The sequence below is a fragment of the Gossypium arboreum genome, chromosome 11 (assembly GCF_025698485.1).
Source record: "Gossypium arboreum isolate Shixiya-1 chromosome 11, ASM2569848v2, whole genome shotgun sequence".
In the NCBI taxonomy this organism is placed as follows: domain Eukaryota; kingdom Viridiplantae; phylum Streptophyta; class Magnoliopsida; order Malvales; family Malvaceae; genus Gossypium; species Gossypium arboreum.
In genome coordinates this window covers 22,488,403-22,502,614 of record NC_069080.1, presented here as the reverse complement: position 1 = coordinate 22,502,614, position 14,212 = coordinate 22,488,403, and the positions used below count along the sequence as shown (strand labels likewise).

General features: G+C 32.0%; 1 protein-coding gene and 1 non-coding gene across 6 annotated transcripts; one reads left to right on the top strand and one right to left on the bottom strand.

Annotated features, from left to right (window-relative positions):
- The first annotated feature begins 346 nt into the window (after positions 1-346).
- LOC108470437 (uncharacterized) lies at positions 347-2,431 on the top strand. 5 transcript variants are annotated; one of them, XM_053021711.1, is made up of 4 exons: positions 347-483; positions 1,024-1,163; positions 1,290-1,353; positions 1,736-2,431. In XM_053021711.1, the coding sequence occupies exons 2-4, from the start codon at positions 1,024-1,026 to the stop codon at positions 2,036-2,038; spliced, it is 507 nt and encodes a 168-aa protein (XP_052877671.1). In that variant the 5' UTR covers positions 347-483; the 3' UTR covers positions 2,039-2,431. The 5 variants fall into 5 exon arrangements, with proteins under 5 accessions (XP_052877671.1, XP_017627236.1, XP_052877670.1 ...); XM_017771747.2 differs by having other exon boundaries at positions 1,733-2,431; XM_053021710.1 differs by having other exon boundaries at positions 970-1,163.
- An 8,546-nt stretch (positions 2,432-10,977) lies between these two features.
- LOC128284664 (small nucleolar RNA R71) lies at positions 10,978-11,083 on the bottom strand. The gene has a single exon (XR_008275086.1). It is a non-coding gene; the product is annotated as a small nucleolar RNA R71 (small nucleolar RNA).
- Positions 11,084-14,212: the final 3,129 nt, after the last annotated feature.

Genomic DNA, 14,212 nt, shown 5'->3' with positions numbered 1-14,212 from the left:
CGCATAGACTTTTCTTGCTTTTCCGATACTTTCCTTTCCTTGGTCGTTAAATGCTGATTAAATTAAACGCGTCAAATCCATTACTCCTTACCCATTCCAATTTTTCTATTAAAAAATTAAAATACCCACTATTATTTGATTTCATCACTACAATTATTTCCTCCATTTCCTCTGTATAAAAAAGGAAATTAGATTGATAGATTAAAATAAAATTGCTATAATTTTTTTTAAATTGGGAATAAAAATTCAAATAAAGTACGCAAATTGATTTTATTTTTAAGAAAAGATTTGATATATATTTTTTATTTTCAATCCAGTTGTTATGACATTATTATTATGAATTATAATTTTCAACTTTAAAAATTAAAAAACATATCTTCACGTCTCTGAGACATTTGCCCTCTATATAATCTCCTTTTCACTTCCTTTGCCTTCTTTCTTCTTCCTCGTGGCACCCCCCCATATTTCAAAGGATTCCTTCAGGTAATCTGCAAATCGAATTATATATATGCATACGCACACTCACACATAAATATGCCTACATATATATATATATATATATATATATATATATGGTTTCTTGCTTTTTCTTTCTATTTTTATTCGGTTAAAAACAAATCTGTTTTTCGTCAAAGTTCAAAGCGTTTCTATAGCAGATCTGAAAGGTTTTTAGCTGTAAAATTGAACTTCCCTTCTGGGATTTTCATTCTTAGTTCTTATCTCCTAATTAATCCCTAATTTTTCGGTTTTTTTAAAGTCAACTCTCTCTTTAATTATATAAATCCTGGGTTTAATTTGAATCGATCCCAAATAAATTTTTTCCACGGTAAGGCTCTAGATCTGGGTTTATTTATGAGCAACAAAATTAAGATCTGTGTTTATTATTATTTAAAAACTGTGTTTTCTTTATTTTACGATTTTAATTGAATTTTTATTGTTGGATCTGCGGTTTGACTTTTTCTTTTATAGGTTTTTTTTTTTTAAATCGGCGTTCATTTCGAATATTTTTATTTTCCGGGGAAGATGAATCGTTGCAGTCTTCAAGAAAACGCCTCCGTTTCGGCTTATGATCATCAAAGGGGCGGCCCAGTTGTTTGTCCTAAGCCTCGGCGAATTGGGGTTCTCGCCAATAACCCTAACAGGCCCTTGAGATTGCATTTGAGGTATAATTTTCTTTCTTTCTTTTCTACGAGTCTTTAATTAGGATCTTGTTTTATATTTTTTTAGGGCTGATCTAATTTGTTTATAGGGATTGTGATTTAATTATGTTTTTGTGTTTTTAATTTCAGTCATCAAGCCGAGGTCAATGATTTAAGAGCCGGTGCGGAGCTTTTAGATATCATCCTCAAGAAGGTATTCTTGAATACCAGCTCTAACTTTTCGCCCTTTCATTTGAGACTTTTGTTTGAATCATATTCGAGTACACTAAAAGGATATGCTCCTTCAAAGTTCAAAGCCCTTCAAAATACATGAAATATCTAAACATGAGTCTATATGATCTTGAAAGACCTTATAAATACGTGAAAATCTTAGAAAAATATGAATATAACTCTGTTTGTCGCTAATCTGTGGCTTACGCGTGACGACGTAATTATCCTTTAAACATAAAATTTCTGGACAAATCAAACTTATGGAATTTCAAAAATTTATGTTTTGAGTTTATGCACACATGGTTTTAATATTTTTGTTTTCAGGGTGAACTCGTTTTAACGTGTTTATGGTTTGTTTGTAGCAGGAGGATTTCGGGATAGAACAATCTGCGACACAAGTAGCATCATCACCTCCATTTTTTTGTGGGTCACCTCCGAGTAGGGTTTCGAATCCGCTTGTGCAAGATGCTCAATTCCGTGATGAAAGACTTGCAGCCTTTTCAACATTCCAAATCCCAACTCCATCGTCTCCATCATCATCATCATCATCACGCAAAGGAGGGTGTGTTAGGATGAAGTTTGGCCTTAAACCGGCCACCGTTAGAGTAGAAGGATTCGATTGCCTTAACAGAGATCGCCGAAATTCCAGCATCCCTGCTACGGCCTAAAACTTTAAACTACAAGTGTACATACAGGAAAATCGAAGTGCCACCATTTCCGAAAACAAGGCGAGGTAAATTTGGAGAAAAAATTAGAGATAATTTCAGTTTAGTAGTGTTTATATGACGTGTTTTTGATTGCTAATAGCCATTGTAAGTAGTTTGATTGAAGAGAAGATAAGGTGGAGAGGCAGAACAAACTTTGTGTTGTGAAGAAAGGTTTGAATTATGCTCTTTTTGTAATATATATGTAAGATGTGGGTTACTATTGTTAAGAGTATTGATTGATATTTGTTCTTGGGAGATAAGCAGCATGGGAAATTCTGTATAGATTGAATTTTGCTTAGTTACATTACTCTGTAAATGGTTATGAATATGAGTATGTTATTTATGTTTATATAATTGTGCCATGTAATTTTTGTATAATTTTTGTACTTATACCGTAACTCATGTGGGGATTGTTTTCGAGGATTTGTTGCCTTGTCTCTGCAATGTTATTTTTGTACTAGTCTGCCGCCTGTATGCATGTGTCGCCATCCGGATTGGGATATTTATGAATAAGATAATATTGGAATTTGAGTATTTTAATAAAAATTTGTGGTGGATTTGAAGTGAAGGTGGATGTCATTATCCGAATGCTACTAGTGATGCATTTGGTATAAAAATAAATCTATCATTCATATTCGACGATGATGTATTCGGATCATGATATTTGAATATTTATCTGATTTACTGAATTTAAATATTAGTGGATTTTTTTATTGAGATTTAAGTCTATTGGCATTAATAACAAGGGGGAGAGACCGTGAGATTTGAGTACGTTTTAGGTGTGTTATTTTTGCTATAGCAATAGCAAATATGTTTGAACATATATATTTTTTAGTTTAAAAGTTATGTGGAGATTTAGGTAGATAAAAGAATTGTATAAGAAAAGTTGATTGAGTTTTAGTTTGATTGGTATGAGTATTGTTGTCAATGTAGTAAGATGTGTATTTGAGTATACCAAAGCATATTATACTTTTATTTATGGGTTAAGAGGGGTTTGAATAGCTTTAGGCTTTATGTTAGAATTAGTATTTATAACGAGATTATAAAAAAAAAAAATTATATAACAACTTAAATTTTAATATTATAAAATTGTAGATATTTGATTTTTTTGGGTACAGAAAAACTTAAAAAGATGATTATCGGGTGCAGTCACATAATTACATCTGTATCATGAAACATACAAGCTATCCAACATTAAATTGGCAGTAATGGAAGAATGGCCGTAGGAATCTGTGTTTGAATTTTGCTTTTGGTATGATAGGGATGTAATTATTAATTGCATGGTTAAGTTACCTTATAGCCTATAAGAAAGCCGTAAATTTTATTAATTTAAAAGGGGTTTTAAATCCCGTACAAGACCGACAGAAAATGACCAAAAACCTATACAACTGATAGTTTACCTAATGCAAACTTTACTATCTTAAGGTATGAGTCATTCTTCTTGTTCATTTGTAGTATAAAAACACTCTTTCATAGTTTACCAAATCACAAGGTAGGTTTAGCTAAAGACGGTGATAATTTTCAAAGCTCATTAAAGGCAAAAATATTTCATACCCGAATATCTTAACCTATCAAAGTATAATATATGTTATAATATACGTTGATAATGGTAGTAGAAATGATCACAAAGTAATTAAAATGAACAAATAAGAACACATATTTTACGTGAAAATTTTTTATCAGAAAAAATCACGAGTAAATGAAAAAAAATTCACTAATATTGGAAAACAACAATACAAGAAGTTTGCTACTATGCACAGTTTGCAAAGGGTTAAACAATTTGTCTAATAGAAAGAAGTATAATTCTATACAAATTTAACTTGTTCAGTATAATCCATACTCACATATCCTCAAATTTACCTCTATTTTATTTTTTAACAAATAAGTTGTATCTTCAAATTTTCAAGTTGGATAAACGAAATTCAAGTCACACAATTATAATAATATATTACATTATTTGTAATATATTTAACCAACATTGGACTATTTATACCTTGTGTTAGAATACTAGCTTCCCTTGCTCATGTTAAATATATATACATCAGGTTAATAGACTAGCTTCTTCTATTCATACATATGTATTAAATAATTTTTTCCTTTGAATTTTTATTATATTTTTTAAACAAACGTTCCTGTTAATAAGAATTTTTTAATCGAAATTTCAATCCTTTTATAAAAATGTATAAGCAAATTGGAAATAAATGTCTTTTATAGACAAAAATCAAGAAAATCACATACTTGGCTACAAAGAATAAAGAAAACAGCCGAGGAGAGTCTCTTACTAAACTATGTCTTGAAAGGTAGAAAACCTAAACTTTATGACGGAGGAAAAGAGTTTTCATTGCTTGAATAAGATTTCCTTGCCTAAATTGGGAATAAAGAAAAATCTCAATACATTAACACGTCTTATTCAATTAATGGTACTCTCAGCCATCAATGATATCATGCGATGAATCTCTATACAGTTTCTTGCTCTTGTGATAGAAAATACATCTTTGAACTAATACAACAAATGTGATAAGGATTTGTTTGTTTTAATATAAAAGTTTTTAGGAAAATAGTTTTAGTCTTTTTCGATGTTTGTTTCAAGTAAAATAAGATGGTCAACGTAAAAAATTTTTCTAGTCAACGAAAAAATTATTCCCTTATTCCCGTAAAATGTCTTACCAAAATTTATTCCGTAAGACATTTTGCAAAATGATAAGGCTCTATTCACTGTAACACCTCCATACCTGACCCAAACATCGGGTCAAAGCACTAGGATGTTACGTTCTCTACTACATTCTTCACTTATCAAAAAAATTCTTATAAACTTTCTAAACTTTTCAATTTAGTCCCTTTTTGTCATAAAAGTTCAATATTCACTAATTAATTATATTAAATCAATTTTCTTTCTTGTTACATTTTAATCACATAATTTATCTCAATATCTTATTTCACATATCAAATTTTTATGTATTTCACTTCTATTATTTCATCCACATATTTTTTCAAGTTTAACAATTTAGTCCTTGTTATTATAAAATTCCACATGTTTCCACAATTTCACTTTTACAATACTTTATGCATATTTCATCATCTCATAACACATTAATTAAAATTTTACCATAATTTTCTTATTCACATATTAAATTGTTTCATACTTAAACTTCGTACAATTTTCAATTTAGCCCCTATTGCCATGTAATTTATTTTTCACTATATAAACACTTTAATCAAATAATTCATTATAATATCTCATTTCACATGACGAATTTTCATGCATATCACTTCTCTTGTTTCAATTATAAATTTCACAAAGTTTACAATTTAATCCTTAACATCATGAAGATTCATTATTTATTAAAATTTCATCTTAACATCACTTTGTAATCAATTCACTACTTATCATAATCTCAAATGTATGTTTGTTTCATTGAAAATAATTTTTATGAAATATTTTCAGGAAATTTGTTAAATAACAAAAATATTTTACATGATTCATCCAAAGGCTAGAAAATATTAATTTTTCCGAAATGTAAATTATTTTTAGAAATTATTTTCTGAAAATTATTTTAGTGAAACAAATTGAGCCTAAAACTCTAAACAAAATCATAAAAAAAAAATCTGATTTCGCCTTTAGGAAAAAGTTTTTCTTTTAATGATTTAGTTTAAGCAAAATCCTAAATGAAAATAAAAGAGTAAATATTTTTTATTATAAATATGCCGCATGTATTTTATCATGTGTTGGAAAATTAACAAATCTGTCCATTAATCAATATATAAACTTTAGGGATTAAACTTGATACTAACTTTTTTTATGGGCCATCATGGAATACACCAAGTCACGAACACCTCTATCTGAAACACATATCAGCTAATAATGTTCACACTCAGACAAAATCATGGCCTACTGATGATTTGCATTTTCAGGCCAATTCTGATAGGACTTCAAGCTTCTTCTTTTTTTCCCACTTAAAATTTTTTAAATATTTATACTTTATAAATTATGACATGTAAATAAAAATACCAACGATTAGGGGTGAATGATTAATCGAATTGAGTCAAATTAAGTGAAAAAATTTCGAATTAGTCAAGTTGATGTAACGGCCCAAGTTTTAGGTTTTGCATCTATGAATACTTGATACAAATATTTGTCTGCTTTAGTGGTTAAGTATTCTGAGAGTGTTTAAGAGGTTATGAGTTCAAGCTTTGGCTTTAGTAAATTTTGGTATTTTTCTAACTTGAGCCCTATTCTTGCTTTGTGGGCTTATATTTAATTATTTGCAAAATCAAATTAGAATGAGCTTGTTGATTCAAGTGGTAAGGGAGTTAGTGTGTGGAGGTCTTGTGTTTAAATCCCTGCATGAGTGTGAATGTTAAGTTTTTTGTTCAGTTGACTAATAGAGTTTCGGTTGTACTGAAAGTCTGAGGAGGTTGAGATTATGTAGTAATGGGAAGTTGGGGAGAATATCCTTTTGAATTTATTTTTGTTTTTCTTTCTTGCCGTTTTTGTAACACCCTGAAAATTTCTACAGTAAGATATTATCCTTAATATAGTAAAATAAGGAAATAAAGTGACAAGAAGAAGAAAATTGAGTTATGTCACTGGGAAGTATATTATGACATATTGATTCAAGAAAGGACTAAATTGTAAAAGTGAGAAAAGTTTTGTGGCCCAAGAGTAAATACTCAAAATTTGAGGGATTAAAGTGTAAATATGAAAAAGTTGAAGGACTAATAGTGCAAATATTTTAAGGGTGGAATGATTTAGAAACCAAGGAAAATTGATGAATTAGGACCAAATTGAATAGGTGAAGAATTATAAGGGACTAAATTATAATTTTATCAAATTAAGTGATGACTCAAGAATGGAATTTTAAAAGATCACGGAGGGCAAAATGGTCAATTGGAAGAGAGAGAAATCTAGAAAGTAATGATGATGTTGGTGATATTTTATAATTATTTAATTAGATAATTCTTATTTATTTAATATTTTAATAAGATATTTTATTATTTTATTTAGTCTATATATATATGTGTGTGTGTGGAAAAAAAAATACACACACACACCATCCATCATCTTTCCCATGCACTAATGTGAGAGGAAGAGAGAAAGAAAGAAAGTTTTACTTTCTTTACAATTTGGTCATTCTACCAAAAATTCACCATTTTCACCCAAAAATCAAAAGAATTTCCATGACTATCAAGAGATAAAAATGTTAAGGAAACTATGGGAAGTTAGAATATCAGGTTGGATTCAAGAAAAGGAAGCTGAAGGAGAGAGAAAATCAAGTTAAAGATTGAAATCAATGGAACAAAGTAAGAACATCAAGATTTCAATACATTTTTAAGATTAATATTATTGAAAAAAACATGAAATTGATGTTAATGTAGAGTTTTCTTATATATGGTCTTATGTTCTTGATATGTTAGTGAAGAGAAAATAAGAGAAAGTAATGAGAAATAGTGTAGAGAAAGAAAATAAGGGTGTTATAAACATAGTAAATAAACATCTTGCACTAAAACAGTTTTCAGCAGCAGTAGGATAACTTTGAAAAATCACCATAAATTATGGAAATCTAATTAGAGGATGAAAAAAATATGGAATTAAAGATTATTGAGTCTAGTTTCTTATAGAAGAAACGGTGCAAGAAATAAAATCATGAATTGTGAGATATAATAAATTTAGTGAGATAAGGTTAGAATAATTTCGGGTTACCCTGTTCTGAATTTGGAAAATCATAAAAAATTGGAGAAAAACAATTAGGTTCTTAAAGTTATATGTTTAAAATCATGAATGAGTATATTTTAAATAGAAACAAACAAGAACATCATAAAAATCTTATAAAATGAGTTAATTAATTTTTAGTAAAGAAGGGTCGAAACTATCAGATAGCAGAATAAGGGTGAATTTAAAAAATAAACTGTACTTATTGGCTAAACCAAGAATTATGAAAATTTTATGGTAAGAAGATGCGTAAGTCTAGTTTCATATAAAATTAGTGGATCTTAATTTTGAGTTCTGCAGTTCAAGATATAAATAATTTAGTGACTATGACGCAAATGGACAGTTTTGAAAATACATATAAGTAAATAGTGAAATTATTGATAATGTTACCTATAGCATGTTATATAAATATAGGATGTGGAATGGAGAGAAGGAGGAGAAAAATATGTATGAATATTCAGCTAGCATGGCTAATTTGCATATTTTAGGCTCAGGGACTAAATTGAATAAAAGTAAAACTTTATAGGTAATTTTGTAAAAATGTTATAAATGAATGATAAACTGTAATTTATACATATTTTTACCCCATGCTTAACACATTTTATGGATGAATTCTCCTTAGATATGGTGAATTTGGTGGTCCTAATTAGAGTGATCATGGTTTGGCGGCCACTACCACCAAGGCCTTTGAAAAATGGGAGGGTTTGGGTAAAAATATAGGCCCAAAAATGGGCTTGGGCAAAAAATGAGGCCTGTTTAAAAACGGGCAGGCCTCGAAGAAGAGTTTTTGGCCGGGCTGGCACGCCTTACCTACCCAATTATATATTAATTTATTTTTTATTTTATTTTAATTATTTTAAATTTTAATATAACTATTTTTATTATATTGTTAATTTGTGTATTGTTTTAAGAATTGTTTTAGTATTATTTTATTTGTTTTAATATTTATTTTATGTTTTAAATATATTTGATTTATTATATTTTTAAATTTTTTATTTAATGAAATAAGAAAAAAATTAATATGGGCGGGCGGACCGGGCTCGAACTTAGTAATTTTATTTCGGTAGGGCTTAGGCAAAATTTTAGACCCATATTTGGTAGGGGTAGCCTGCCTAGTATCTGGGCCTAAAATTTTATTTGGGCCGGCCGAACCCGCCCTACCCGGCCATGATCACCTCTAGTCCTAATCCTTTAATTTCATGTTTTATACTTAGGTGAGCATAGGAGAGTGAAAAGAACGAGAAACGGGCCAAAAACGGAGAAAATGAGATAACGTACGACATCAACACGGCTTGAACTTCCTCACACGGGTAGACCACACGGCCGTGTCAATTTGACAGAATCGAAGCACGATTCATATGGGTAGACCACACGCCCGTGCCTATTTAACAGGCTTGACCACGGCCTGAAGTAATCGCACACGGGCGTGTCCCTGTCGAGCCCAAGCAGAGTCCTATTCGGAAAAGGCCACTTTTGAGGGCTCTTAGGCATTCCAAAGCCTATAAATACACCCTAGAAGAGGAAAAGAGGGGGACGTACAGGAGGAAGCAAGGAATTGCTCAAGGAAAACTGATTGATCCATCTCAGAAGCCGAATTCACCATCAAGACTGAAGATCTCCCTTCAGATTCCCTCAGGAGTCTTGGGTTTTCTTATGTTTTGTTATTTTTATTTTTTTGAGATGTGTTCTTTCATTAGTATGAACTAAAACCCCTAAACTCCTAAGGGGAATGAAGCCTAAGACGGATTTTGTTATTATCATCTGAATTGTATGATAAATATTTGACTTATTCTTAATTATGTGTTCTTAATTCTTGTTTTGATATTCCAGGATATTGATTCAAGTTAAGCTCTTATTCAGAGGAGGAATAGACCCTATCTAAGAGTAAACTTGTTATAGTTAAGCGAAGTTGGTTGCACACCTAGAGATAGGGTGACAAGATTTTGCCGGATTAGGGTGAAACCTAATAAGGGGATCCATAGATCGAGTTAATGCAACCCTAGAGCGTTAATTAGAAAGAGATTTCAATTATTCAATCTACGGTTAGACGTTGTTAGTCTTAAGAGAGATAATAATATAACTTAGGGATCTCTACGGAACAAGTTGAATGAATAAATCGTCCGATTCAGAGTCAAATAACAAGTGAAGTCTAGGTGGATTTTTCCTTAGGTATTGTCTTAATCAATCGAATTTCCCAAAAAGTATTTTCCCAAAATTTCTTTTCTGTGATTTCTTAGTTTAATTAATTAGTTAGATAAACAAAACCCTTTTATTTTCAGGCTAGATAATAAAAAGAAAGTTAATACTAGTACTTTTAGTTCCTTTGGGTTCGATAATCTGGTCTTGCTAAAGCTATACTACTGTTCGATAGGTACACTTGCCTTCAACGTGATAATAGTTAGTTTCAAGAACGATTCATTATAAATATTTAAAACCTGTCACGAATATCACGTATCAAGTTTTTGGCACCGTTACCAGGGAAATAAGATATTAGGAACACTCGGTTTTTATTACTTTAGCCATTTAATTTTACTGCAATTTAAATTTTATTCTAATTTTTATTACTAATTCTTCTTTTTCCCTTTTTCTGGCAGGTTCTTATAGTTTATGACTAGAAGAAACCCGTCAGGACCATTACTTTTTGATAGTGAGATTGATCGCATAGTTCGCAGAAACCAAAGAGAAATAAGGCGAAGCTTAAGATACACAGAGAACGAGCAAGAAGACGATATTCAAACCACAACCGAGGAGATGGCTGAAAATCAGGAAAACCTGATACCTCTTGCGATTGCTGTTAATCCATTAAATCAGAATCCTACTCTATGCACTATGTATGATTATGCTAAATCTACTTTAACAGGAACTGAATCGAGTATAGTTAGACCTACTATTCCCGCAAATAATTTTGAAATGAAACCTAACACAATTCAAATGATACAACAGTTTGTTCAGTTTGATGGTTTGCAGGATGAGGATCCAAATGTTCATTTGGCAAATTTCCTGGAATTTTGCGATACATTTAAAATCAATGGCGCTTCTGATGATGCCATACGTCTTCGGTTGTTTCCTTTTTCATTGAGGAACAAAGCTAAATAATGGTTGAACTCGTTACCACGAGGGTCAATTATTACTTAGGAACAAATGACCGAAAAGTTTCTATTAAAATATTTTTCGCCGGCTAAAACGGCTAAATTTCATAATGATATCTCTTCTTTTGTGCAGATGGATTTTGAAACATTCTACGATGCATGGGAGAGATATAAGGACCTTTTGTGAAGATGCCCTCACCATGGGTTACCACTCTGGCTACAGGTTCAAACCTTTCATAATGGCCTGAATCCTTCGACTCAACAAATGGTTGACGCAGCTGCTGGCAAAACCATCAATAATAAAACACCTGAAGATGCTTATGAGTTTATAGAGAAGATGTCACTGAATAACTATCAGTGGCAAGTCATGAGGACAAAGCCAACGAAAACAACTGATGTTTATAACGTCGATTCGGTCACCATGCTCTCTAATCAGGTAGAAATCTTGAATAAGAAAATTGATGGTTTTCTTAGTTCTTCATAGGTTTACCCAGTAATGCAGTGCGAAGCAAGTGGAGGTGGATCGAACAGTTCAGAATACCCACCTTGTGGCCACAACATGGAGAACGAGCAGTTAAATTACATGGGTAATAATCCTCGATCTCAAAACAATCATTATAGCAATACTTATAATGTAGGTTGGAGGAATCACCCAAATTTTTCATGGGGAGGCCAAGGAAATAAAAAACCACCACCCCCTCCGGGCTTTCTGCAACCACCATACCAGTAGGAGAAAAAGTCGAGCCTTGAAGAGATGCTGACCAAATTCATCTTGGTGTCAGAGACTAGTTTTCAAAATACTGAGACGGCACTCAAAAATCAACAAGCATCGATCCAAGGGCTCGAAACTCAAATTGGATAGCTGGCTAAGATTATTTCAGAAAGAGCACCAGGAAATCTACCTAGTAACACCGAACCCAATCCAAAAGCACATGTGAAAGCAGTTACACTGATGAGCGGGAAAGTGTTAGCTGAATCGGAAAAGAAGCCACAACAAGAAGCTGACAGAAGAAAATGAGAGGAGGTAAAACACGAAAGCAATGACAATCCAATGCCGAAGGAATATAAACCACCAATCCCATACCCAGAAAATTTTAAGAAAGACCGCATGGATGCATAATTTGGTAAATTCCTTGAACTATTTAAACAACTACATATTAACTTACCTTTTGTTGAAGCTATATCGCAGATGCCTACATACGCAAAATTTTTAAAGGAGCTCCTAACAATCAAAAGGAAGTTTGAAGACTTATCTATTGTGGAACTTAACGAGGAATGCTCGGCTATACTCCAAAACAAACTGTCAACCAAACTAAAAGTTCCAGGAAGTTTGACTATACCCTGCTTAATTGGTAGTTTTAACGTTGATAAGGCACTAGCTGATTTAAGTGCTAGCATTCATTTGATGCCATATAAAATGTTTAAACAACTTGGTCTGGAGGAACCTAAACCCACTAGGATGAGTATTCAACTAGCTGATAGATCTGTTAAATATCCTAGGGGTATTATAGAGGACATACTTGTAAAAGTAGATAAATTTTTATTCCCTGCTGACTTTGTTGGGCTTGATATGGATGAAGATGTTGAAGTGCCTTTAATCTTAGGACGTTCATTTTTAGCCACTGCTAGGGCTGTTCTTGATGTGGGTGATTGTAAAATGGTACTTAGAGTAGGTGACGAAGAAATTGTTTTTAAAATTTATGATGTCATGAGATTTTCTAGGGAACAGGATGACTCATGTTATTTTATTGACTCTATTGATCATGTTGCTCAAGATTCTTTTCAGGAAATCATACATAAAGACATGTTGGGACTGTGCCATGCCCAAGAAGAGGAGATAGATGACGATGATTCTGAGACAGGTAAAATAAAAGCTAAACCGAACTTCAATGAATCTTCCCAAAGACAAGTAGAATATGAGGACATTAAAAGGAATGATGATTTTAAGTAAAAACCCTCTATTGAAGAACCTCCCAAACTGGAACTCAAACAATTACCAAATCACTTGGAATACGCATTCCTTGGAAATAATTCTACATTACCAGTTATTATTTCTTCTAACTTGCAACCCAATGAGAAATATGAATTAATCCAAGTATTAAAAGAACATAAAAAGGCCATAGCTGGGAAAATTTCTGACATTAAAGGGATCAGCCCTTCTTTTTGTACCCACAAAATTTTAATGGAAGATGAATATAAACCATGTGTGCAAGCTTAAAGACAACTGAACCCCAACATGAAGAAAGTTGTTAAAGCCGAGGTAATTAAACTTCTAAATGCTGGAATTATTTATCCTATTTCTGACAGTTCTTAGGTAAGTCCAGTGCAGGTTGTTCCTAAGAAAGGAGGCATGACTGTGGTAGCCAATGAGAAGAATGAACTAATTCCAACTAGGACAGTCACAGGTTGGAGAGTTTGCATTAACTATAGGAAGCTAAATGATGCCACGAGAAAACATCACTTCCCCTTGCCATTCATTGACCAAATGTTGGAAAGACTATCAGAGCACATGTACTACTGCTTCTTAGACGGACTATCTAGCTATTTTCAAATCCCAATAGCTCCTGAAGATCAGGAAAAAATGACATTCACATGTCCATACAGTACATTTGCTTATCGAAGAATGCCCTTTGGATTATGTAATGCTCTTGCTACGTTCTAGCGCTGCATGATGACCATCTTTGACGAACTTGTAGAAGATATCATGGAGGTATTTATGGATGATTTCTCAAAATTCGGTAACTCTTTCCATCATTGCCTTAAAAATTTAAAACGAGTTCTAATAAGATGTGAGGAAACGAACCTTGTACTTAACTGGGAAAAATGTCACTTTATGGTTCAAGAAGGTATTACGTTAAGACATAAAATTTCTAGTAAAGGGATTGAGGTTGATAAATCTAAAATCGAAATCATTGAAAAATTACCTCCTCCTAGTTCGGTTAAGGCTATTAGAAGTTTTTTAGGACATGCTAGGTTTTATAGAAGATTTATTAAAGATTTTTCTAAAATAGCTAAGTCTTTGACCAAATTACTAGAAAAAAGATATGCTCTTTAATTTTGATCAGGAATGTTTAGAAGCATTTAATACTCTAAAGGATAAATTGATTAATGCTCCAATTATAATAGCACCTGATTGGAATTTACCTTTTGAACTAATGTGTGATGCGAGTGACTTTGTAGTAGGTGCAATTTTAGGACAGCGAAGGGACAAGCACTTTCAACCTATGTATTATGCTAGCAAAACTTTGACAGCCACACAGGAGAACTACACCACCACGGAGAAAGAATTGTTAGCTGTGGTTTTTGCATTTGTTAAATTTAGGCCATATCTAATAT